The 10138-nt window shown below is 47.7% G+C and overlaps 1 protein-coding gene across 1 annotated transcript in view; it reads left to right on the top strand.

The window, feature by feature from the left end:
- Window positions 1-450: 450 nt before the first annotated feature.
- The window catches only part of Insc (INSC spindle orientation adaptor protein), a 128247-nt gene continuing 118559 nt past the window's right edge, over window positions 451-10138 (top strand). Inside the window, exon 1 of the mRNA XM_026398993.2 lies at window positions 451-537. Within this exon, the coding sequence (XP_026254778.2) occupies window positions 451-537 (87 nt within the window). The remainder of the gene's footprint in view (window positions 538-10138) is intronic.

The raw sequence follows: 10138 nt of genomic DNA, 5'->3' as shown, positions 1-10138 counted from the left end.
AATGTGTACTATCTTTCTGTGTATGGCTGTGTCTGGGTGAGACTCTCTGAGTTTGTGAATGTCTCTTTTGTGTGTGTGGGTGCATTTGTGTTCATGTGTCTAGATGGCCAGACAGGCCCCTTCTCTCTGGGTGGAATTTGCTGTTGGCCCACGCCTGGACTTCTTGAGCCAGCTAGGGCCCGCATTGCAGATGGAATTTCCATTAAGAATTAAGCAGCACAGCACTGGGAAGCCAGGAAGGCAGAGGGGAGGGAGCCGAGAGGGAGGAGATTTCAAGTTTAAGCTGTTTGGGGCCTCAGTCCTGAATGATCTTGAAGGCCTCTGACAGCTTTGCCTTGAGTCACAGGTTTTCCAGGGCCATGGCTCAGAAGGATGGGCAAGGAGAGAGAAGCTGTTCACAGGAGCCTATATAAGGAGACCTGGAGCTGCTGTGGGGCCAAGACTGGAGCCATGAGGCGGCCCCCAGTGAATGGAGAGGCGGCCAACCAGGGTCCAGGCGGCTGGGGGCCATGGGAGTCCAGGAAGCTGTGCTGTGCTGTAGGTATCTGGGAAGGGGGATGTGTGTGTGTGCACGCAAGCACTGGGCGAAGGGCATTAATGTCAAGTGTCTCAAGGGAACACATAGCAAACTAAGTCATTCCTCCCTTGACCCAAAATCCAGGCACAGAATTTAGATTTAGAAATAAAAGCCTCTTAAGCTTTTTTGCTAATGTTGTTGGCTGTTTATAATTTAAGCCTCATTCCATTTCTGGTATATTAAAACATATCTTGGCTTTCCAGGTAATCTTATATTCCTGATCTTATTCCATACTTTCCAAACCTTAGGAGCAGGCAGAGATGATGATACTCATTGTATATGGGGAAAACAGAAGCTGAGAGAGGTTAAGTGACTTGCCCAAGGGCATTCAATTAGAAAAGTATAGAAGCAGGATGCAAAGAAAGGTCTCTTTGAGGACAAAGTCTAGACTATTTTCTCTCATGCTATTGTGTGTGTGTGTGTGTGTGTGTGTGTGTGTATTGGATGAGGGGCATTAATGTCAAGTGTCTCAAGGGAACATGTAGCAAAACATGACCTACCAGAAACAGACTGAGAAAAGATTATGCAAACTGCCCCTTTGGGTAATGCTGTGGCCTTAATGTTAGAATCTATCACCAGCTGACTGGAAGCCCCAAGCCCTATCCCAGTCCCTGAGACAGTCCTTGTTGAGACAGGAGCTGGGGAGGAGAACCAGGTTGTCTGGAATGGATGGAGGCTGGGGTCAAAGACTTGGCTACATATAGAGTATAGAGCCCTGGGCCCTTAGAGAGATGGGGCAGGTGACTTAATGCCAATGTCCAAAGCCAGAGAGTGACATACAGTTTTAGTCAAAATCTGAGAACAGAAACAGAGATAATTAGCATCAAGGAAGAGAAGGCTGAAGTGGGACCTTGGAGTGAACTTTGTGTCATAGGGATGGCCACTGCTCTCCCTGTCCCTCGATTTGAACATATCATGTAGCAAATTGACCTAGTTGGCACATGATTAGGTTAGATGCCAATGAGAAAGTTCAAGCTTTGGAACAGGGCCCAAGGGAAGCCAGGGACTGCTTTTTCTTGGTGAGCTACAAGAATGGATAGAGGTCCTCCAGGCCCTGGGGATTCACGGCAAGAAGGAGGGAGGTGTATGAAATGACCTCCAAGCTTCCTTGCTGTTTAAGAATGCAACATTCCTGAGTTTTGGGGTAGGAATCAGACTTCTCTAGACTTAGCCACTTGACACAGTCCAGATTGCGGTGGGGAGAGTCTGATTCACCCAAGGTTGAAGGAGTCTTTGCATCAGCCCCTGCCATTTTTGGCAGATCTTGTGATGTGAAGGGTGACTTATGTGAGTGACTTAGGGTCCAAAGGGAAGCACCTGCATTGAATAAACCAAGCCACATTCCAGGCATCTGGAGGCTGCTGGATGAGGCGGCTCCCTCCACAAGGCATGTGAACTACACCCAAATCCCTCCTTGTTTTGCTTCAATTCCAAGAGAAATGATGGAAGCGCATTCCCTTCCCCTCTCCAGATGTTGGCATGCAGGGCACATCTGGGCGTCCCGCCCTGATGGCTCCGCGGCTTGGGGGTGATAGCCTGCGTGACTCCCGCCTGGCCCATGGGTGAGCCAGGTCTCTAATTAGGCCTGACCGCGTCCCCATTCCAGTGCTCCCACAGATGACAGCATGATGTTTCCACTGCCAGGGGCACTGAAATAGCCCACGCAGCCCAGCTGAGATTCGGTGCCTGACGTGGGACAGGGGCTTGGCAGGGAGCGCTGCTGTGGAAGGACCTTGGGATTCTGCAGCCGCCTCGGAGACGGTGGGCGGGGGAGAGCGGGGTGGGGGCGGGGGGGGGGCAGCGGGCGGCCCGTGTGCTGGGCCGGCCCCAGCGGCCACTTTGCGCCTGCCTGGCCTCTGGAGCTCCAGCTGTGTCCTGTCACCACTGGCCACTCGCACGCACTCGCTTGCTCCCTCGCAAGCTCAGAAGAAGTAAGTAAGCAGACAAGGTGACCTCCTGACTGCCTGAATCCAGGGGCTGAGGTTGGATCTGCCACCCAGTTGGGGACAGAGAAGGTTTGTGACTGTTTGGATAGTAGGTGGGTGTCAGTGGGAGGGAGTGTGTCTGCCCTGGGATGTGAGCATGAAGAATTTTCTAGCATGTGCCCTAGAGTGTGAGTGTGGGCATGAGTGTGTCAGTGTGTGTGGTGCTCCTGGAGGGTGCCCACAGGTGGCTGTGTGTCTATGTGGCACCTGCCATCCTGGGTGGGTGGTGTCTGTGCATTTGTGTGCTTGAGTGGTTTGAACCCGTCCATATGTGGATGATGGATGTGTGAGTTTGAACCTGCGACCCCAGAAGCTGGGGCATAAGGAGCAACATATGAACTCAAATTTCTAGAGTGACTTGACTTGGCCCCAAGCTGGGGTGGCTTGTCAGTGTCAAGGTGTCAAGCAGCTTTGGTTTCTCAGGACTTCGAGCAGAATAAGAGCTCAGAGCTCTCAGCTAACACCAGAGTGAATGGGCCTCTGACCCTGCTTGAATGCTCCAGGGATAGGGAGACAACTTGGGGGACCTCACTTTCACACCAAAGAGGCAGGAGGACAGAGGGATGTCCACTCACATAGTGTACACTCACAAGGCACCCACACCTTGCTTGCAGCTGCTCAGGTGCACACATATTGCTGTCCACATGTCTGTCTTGCACACACTTCCTCTTGGTGCAAACACGCCACATGCAAAGACACATACATTAACTGTGTACTCCTGTGGAAATGACATGTATACAACATGTACCCACATGGTCAAATGCTCATGCAGAAACACATACCCCTGGTTTGCTCTTATTCTCGTCCTTTAGTTCCCCAGCGCCTTTAACCCTTCCTGCCTATATGTACCTGTGACAATGGGTGCAAATAACTGTCTCAACAGGGAATATGTTAAGTAAGGCAGCTTTGGCTGGGGGTGGCGGTGGTCAGGGCAGGTAGTCATATGATGCTTTTGTTTAATCTGAACTGAGGGTGCCTATGAAGCTCAGGTGGAGAGCATTCTTCTCTTTTTGGTACTAGGGATTGAACACAGGGGCACTCAACCATTGAACCACATCCCCAGCCTTACTTTGTATTTTATTTAGAGACAGGGTCTCACTGAGTTGCTTAGTGCCTTGCTTTTGCTGAGGCTGGCTCTGAACTCAAAATTCTCCTGCCTCAGCCTCCTGACCCTCTGGGATTACTAGGCGTTTGACACCACCCGGCCTGGAGAGCATTCTTGAACCTAAAGGTCTGGGACTTTGAAGCATCATTTGCCCTTGTAGGGGTGAAAAGTCTAGTCTCACAAGGCAATAAGGTAAGGCTAGGATCTGAGGCAGACCTCAACACCTGTAATTTTCTCCAGGCTCTCATTTGCACCCTGGATTCTCCCTGCTGCCAAAGAGCAGTGAGCCTTGGGACTGGGAGGATGAGCGAGTGGAGCTGGGCTGATTCTTTGTCTTTGCTCTCAGACATCCCCACTTTGAGTCTTCACAGGCTGAGGAAGAATAGCTTTTGCTTTGCCCTTCTCCCCTCTTCTAGCCAATATTTCTTTTCTTGACAAAATCTTTATGATCTGGGGCCACTCTCAGCAATGCTTAGAAGAGTAGGTGCTTCAAAATAATGCTGATGGTTATTATTATTGTTGTTATTATTTTATTTTGAATTCTAGACCTCTCCTATCCTGGCCATTCTCTTCTGAGCATGTTTCCATGAGGTGCCCAGAATAAATGTGCTCCTTCAGTTGGGAAGTTAGACTTCTTTCTTAGTACTTGTGGTTTTGTCTAAAGAGCAATCCATCAATTCCCTAATATGCAAGGGGAAAAAGTCAGGTTCATTCAGTTCCTGAAGGGATTACTAGGATCTGTTTTTCCCTTGGCCTGATCCTAGACCAGACCCTTGGGGATGGTTAAGGTGTGATCAGTTCAACAGGCTTCCTGCAGAGTTAAGGTGATGGGAGAAGGAAGTATTTCCTTATTGTGGTTCCCTTCTTATCTTGGCTGCTAGGAAGCTCTAAATCTATCATATTACTCTATTCTTGTAACTGTGTTAGTTGGAACCAGGGCTTTGATTTCTTTAATTTCTATATTAACAACTTTATAGACTATACATCTTTAACTATAAACTCCTATATTCTTTGTAGAGAGAGAAAACAGAATAAATAAATGAACAGCCAGCAATTAGACATCCTGTTGGTCTCCAAGGATGGGAACTACATTGTATGGGTTCTTTTTTTGAGTATCCTCAATCTCAAATATGTCATCTAAATTTTAAGCCAGATATCTCAATTGTGGCTTCTGTATTCTTGGGCTCTGATTCCGACCATGCCTTGGGGCTTTTCTTCCTAGTGGCTTTGGGAGATAATGCCCATCTCTGTGCTAGCTCAGACAATGGGGATTGTTGAGAATGAATTGGGCCATTGACCAACACCCCCTGCGCTGAGTGCTTCAGCTGCCAGCTCTTCTCTGTCTCAAAAGCTCAAGTGTCTGTGTGCCCAAAGGCATTTGACCCTTGCCCTAAACCTGGCCATGGCTCCATGGCTACTCCTTCCTCAAGTACCTCTGCCCCTCCCAGGGCTCTGCTGGGACCTGTGTCTCTTGGACCTGAGCCCTGTGTCCCCCAGCATAGACCTCCCTGATCAGCGCCTGGTGGATTCAGAGCTTGGGATGAGAAGCAGGGAGTCTGGAGTGTGTAGGGGCACTTGAGGTCGATCCTGATCTTTCCCCTGCATCTGTGAGGGCATAGGCCAGATCTCAGCCCTTTTTCCCCATAAGGAATCTCAAGTCTACCAAATGCCCATGAAGTCATTTGTTACCTCTTATTGGCAGAGTGCAGGGTAGGGGTTTAGCCATATTGCAAAACCGGAGAAACTTCTAACCAATTGACCCCAATACTGAATAATTTACTCTGCCCAAGGCCATTAATGCTTGGCAAAGGGTATATGGAGAGCAGTTCTTAGCACTGAAGAAAGATTAGACATCCCTAGTGGTAGGCTTTCAGGCTTTGTGTTAGATGCCTTCCTCTTGGTCCCGGTGGCTGATGCTCATGTTCAAGGCTAACCTTCCTGGAAGCATCTGACCACAAAATGCGAAAGAGGAAATTCACCGGTGACCAGGAACTGTGTGGTGGTGCTAGGTGTGGACCAGGTGTTTGTTCCTTCCCAGATAAATGTCACTTCAACATGGACTCAATGACATCTCTGCTGAAGATTAATACTCTTTCTCCTTTGCTTGTTTCCTGGACTTTAAATTCAACCAAGGGAAAACGGATTCACCAGGTGAGGTGTCAGGACTTATGTGAGGAAGAGTGGCTCAGGCTCAGGGTGACTCACATTTGTTTAGTGAATAACCTTTTTTCTTTTTCTGGTTCTTTGCATCTTTTGCTACAAAACCCCTCTGAAATAGGTACTTTTATTTAAAATATAAAGATACTGAAGCCCTGCCAGTATAAATGATGAGTGCAGGGAGCTAGCAATGATTCCTTCTCAGGTCTGTCTGACTCCAGAGTCTATAGTGGGTGTACACTGATCTCTGAAGAGACTGGGAACTCCCCCATTTTGAAGGCCTGGAAGTCAGGTAAAAGTAGTCATTTAGGCAAAGTGGGGAAGGGGCCAAGGGCTTGACTTCTCTGGCCCCAAGACCTGAATGTGATCAGCATCCTTGCCTTAGATGGAGACTCCTCAGTGGGAAGCAGGGATGGAGGGGGATGAGTAAGGCCTCCTGGGCTGGGCAGGGATCCACACTCCAGCACCAGGGGGTGGGCAGCACTGGACTTCTGTGGCTTCTCCTTTCCCTGGAGCAATGTCTGTCCTGGAGACCTGCACCCAGCCTCTGAAATCCACCCAGCCCAGTCTCCCCTCCCCTAGCTCTAGGTCCCCTCAGTGCCAAGCTCCGGGGGAGTCCTGGATATTTTGAGGATGTCTCTGGGCAGAGAAGACTTTGTTCAGCGTGATGCAGTATCTGTAGGCGTCAGCAGTTTAACTGGGTAATTGTGTATAGCATTCACTTTCTGCTGGAGAAATGGAGGTTTTGTCTTACAAACCAAATATCCTGGTTTGGAAGCCATGTGAAATGAAGCCTGTGGTCTGAGGGTGTGAGCTGCGTTGTGGCCTGTGTGTTGTGCTGGTTTCCAAGATGCTGCCATGGACAGAACTTTCCACTTAGGACCTTTCACTTCTGATGGAGGATCAGAGGTGGGCAGCACATCCTGGCAATGTACAGGGGAAAGAGCATGGGCTTTGCAGCCAGACAGTTCTGAGACTGGAGCCTCAGTTTGCTCATCTGTAAAATGGGGTTGTTTGCGCTAAAATGGTGAGACTAGAATAAGAAAACTTATTTGAAGCACACCATTTGGCACATAATAGACAAACCATGAAAGGCAATATCCTCCCTTCCCTTCCCACTCACCTTCTGTGAAAGAACACTGACCAACTGGCAGGAGCTTGGATTCCAGCTCTAGCTCAGGCTAAGGGCACACTGTGTTATCTGTGTCAAGTCACTTACCTTTTCTGGATCTCTCCTTCCTTGTGTGTAAAATGTGGGAAGAAGCCATTTCCCTCACTTCTACATTTTTTGAAGAGAATGAAGGAGACACTCTCTGGAAGATCCAGAAAGTTCCATACTGATTTATTCATGCTTCAAGTATTAATTGAGGTCTTTTCTTGTGCTGGGACTGAGGGGGTAGGGAACATTGCAGTCCTCAGGCTGCAATCAGAACATGTGACAAGGCAGACTTATAAACACAGAAGGGCCTGTCCGTGGGGCATGATCAAATTAGGTCCTATGGTCATTGGTGTCTGAGAGGGGAAGTGTCATCTCCAACTGTGCCCGTCAGAAGCTGCCCAGAGGTGAGAGTCTTGAGGGATAACTGGAAGTGGCCAGTAAATTAAGAGAAAAGTGTTCCAGGAAACGGCCTGCATGTGCTGAGGCTTTGCTGAGTGTGATAAGGAGTTGTGACTATATCCTATGCCAAGGTGGGCAGTAGTGATGGGGAATCAGACAGGAGATTTTTGGAGGAAGGGCTGTCTGTTGAACCCAGGGCCCTGTGAAGGCTAAGCACATGCACAACCGATCCCCACCCCCAGCCACTTACAGGCCAGCGCTGGGGTATTTTAAGCAGTGAGCATCATGGCTGGATATGGGTTCACTCAATTATCAGCACACATTTGTTGCCTACTTACTATTTTCATGTCACTTTTAATTTTGACATGATATCAAACTTAATTAAAGCTTGCAAGACTGGTATCAAAAATTCCTCTTTATCCCTGGCCCTCAATTGTGCACATGAGGTTTCATTTATTTTATCATTTCTAATTTTCTCTCTCTCCAATAATATTAAAATATATCATTTTAACTTATAAGCATAAAATATACTTAGTTTTACATATATTTGTTTATATAATTTATGTTTCATGTTTTGGATATTACTATATTTATTTTTCTTGTATATATGAACACATATAAAAATGTCCTAATCAATTTCAGGGTTCTTTTTTTTTTTTTTTTTTTGGTACCAGGGATTGAACTCAGGGTCACTCAATGCTTGCACCACATACCTAGCCCTTTTATCTATTTTATTTAGAGACAGGATCTCACTGAGTTGCTTAGTGCCTCATTTTCGCTGAGGCTGGCTTTGAGCTCATGGTCCTCCTGCCTCAGCCTCCCAAGCTGCTGGGATCACAAATGTGCACCATCACACCTGGCTCCTTTTATGTTTTATGTTGGCCTTCTCCCTTCTTCCCTCTCTCCTTCCTTCTTTTCCTTCCTACTTCCTGCTCAGGTCTCATATATTCCTCATCTACTCAATGAGTTATAATCTCTTACTATTTTTATTTGATTTGATGTTCACATGGTCCCAGATTCCATCAGTAGAAGTTGTACAAACTGGTTTCTGTTCCTTTGTTACACATCCACATGATTCTCAAGAGTATTTCCTTACTCTCTGCTGTGGCAAGAATTTACCAGCTCAACTTGTTCTGCCCTGGCTCCAGCCCATTTGTCCAAGGAGTTCTGGATACTCTATCTTTGGAAGCCAAGGTTCAGAGGCTGCAGGAGCCCCTGGTCACTTGGTGTGTCACCTGTTCTATGCCCCTTTATCAGGGCTAGGACATAGGTATCTATCTCTACAATAAACTAATATGATACACTGCTACATATTTTTAGAAGAAAACAAGCCTAAGTGCCTGAGGCAGAGAGCAATAGAGTAGGGGTACATTAGACTGGGTGGCCAGGGGGGCCTCTTTCAGGAAGTGATATTTAGAAAGACTCACAGCTTGAGGTACCTGGATTGAAAGGAGAGAGAGCCTGGAGATTGTTTTCATGGTCCAGGCAATAATGACTGCTGAAATCAGTCAGGATGGACAAGAGGCAGAGTCAGAAGGGCACAGTGACTGAGGAGTGCAGAAGGAGGAGGAGGTGGAGGAGGGAGGTGAGTCAAGGGGTCTGGCAGGTTGGTGTCAGACTCAACATGTACAAAACCGAGCTTCCGGCCTTCTTCCCCCCATGGCCTTCCTCATGGCTCGTCCTCACCAAGCATTTCAGATCTCCCCAAATGGCTCCCCCCCCCACCCCCCACCACTGAATGCAGCTGCACAAGTTAGAGACACCTGGAAATCATCCTTACCACCTCTCTCCCGCAATCCCGGATCCAAGCCATCCCCACATCTTCTTTCATGTTTCATGCTCATCTCAAATCCATCCCTTTCCCCTACCCCAGCCAGCATCACTCTGGTTTGAGGTGCCATTTTCATGCTTTTGGATACCGCCAGAGCTTCCCCATGGCCCACCTGCATTTATGCTGGCTGCTCTCCAGACAGCAGCCAGACAGATTCCAGAGCACGACTCCTCCTTAAACCTACTTCAGTGCCTTCCTATTGCTCTTAAGGTAAAGGTCATGCTTGTCTAGGCCAGCCACCCTGTCCACAGCTTCCCTACAGGTTTTGTAGGCCCCTGTCACGCCAGTCCTTTGTCACTTCTATGACTCCACGACTAGTCATGACTAGGTGGAATTCCATTTTATAAAGCCTTCAAACACATCTGCCTCCTTCAAAGCTTTATTGCAGTTGCAGTTTTGCATGTTGATTTAATAATTAATGCTTATCTTCTCTATTTGATGATGAGTTCTATGGGGGCTGGGACCATGTCTGGTTTTGCTCATTTTTTTTTCATCCTAGAAGGTACCGTGTTATTAACACAGGCCACAGATACATGCTGAATGAGTGAATGAAGCTTTATCAGCTAAGCAACCAGATAGATGATGGATGGGACTATTTGGTTAGAATAAAAACTTTAAAAGCCAAGTAGATTTGAAGATAAAGATAAAAATCCACTTTGAGAAATGTCACGTTTGAGGTGGATGTTGGCCACATTTCTGTCCCCCAGAGGCTTTACCATCTTTTGGGCAAACGAGTTAGACTTTCAATCAGGAGGTTTGGGGAACTAGTGATAGGTGACATCAAATTCCTGGATGACTCTAAGGAGGAGAAGGTGGTGACTCGTATGGCATGCCTGAGCAGTGGCTTCTTCACTTACCCCACACCTGGATTTAATGGAGATGGGAGAGGCTTTCAAGTGGCCCTAACTTTCCTTGCTTTGTTTGG

This window comes from Urocitellus parryii, chromosome 4, assembly GCF_045843805.1.
Source record: "Urocitellus parryii isolate mUroPar1 chromosome 4, mUroPar1.hap1, whole genome shotgun sequence".
Taxonomy (NCBI): domain Eukaryota; kingdom Metazoa; phylum Chordata; class Mammalia; order Rodentia; family Sciuridae; genus Urocitellus; species Urocitellus parryii.
This window is presented reverse-complemented; position numbering and strand designations above follow the sequence as displayed.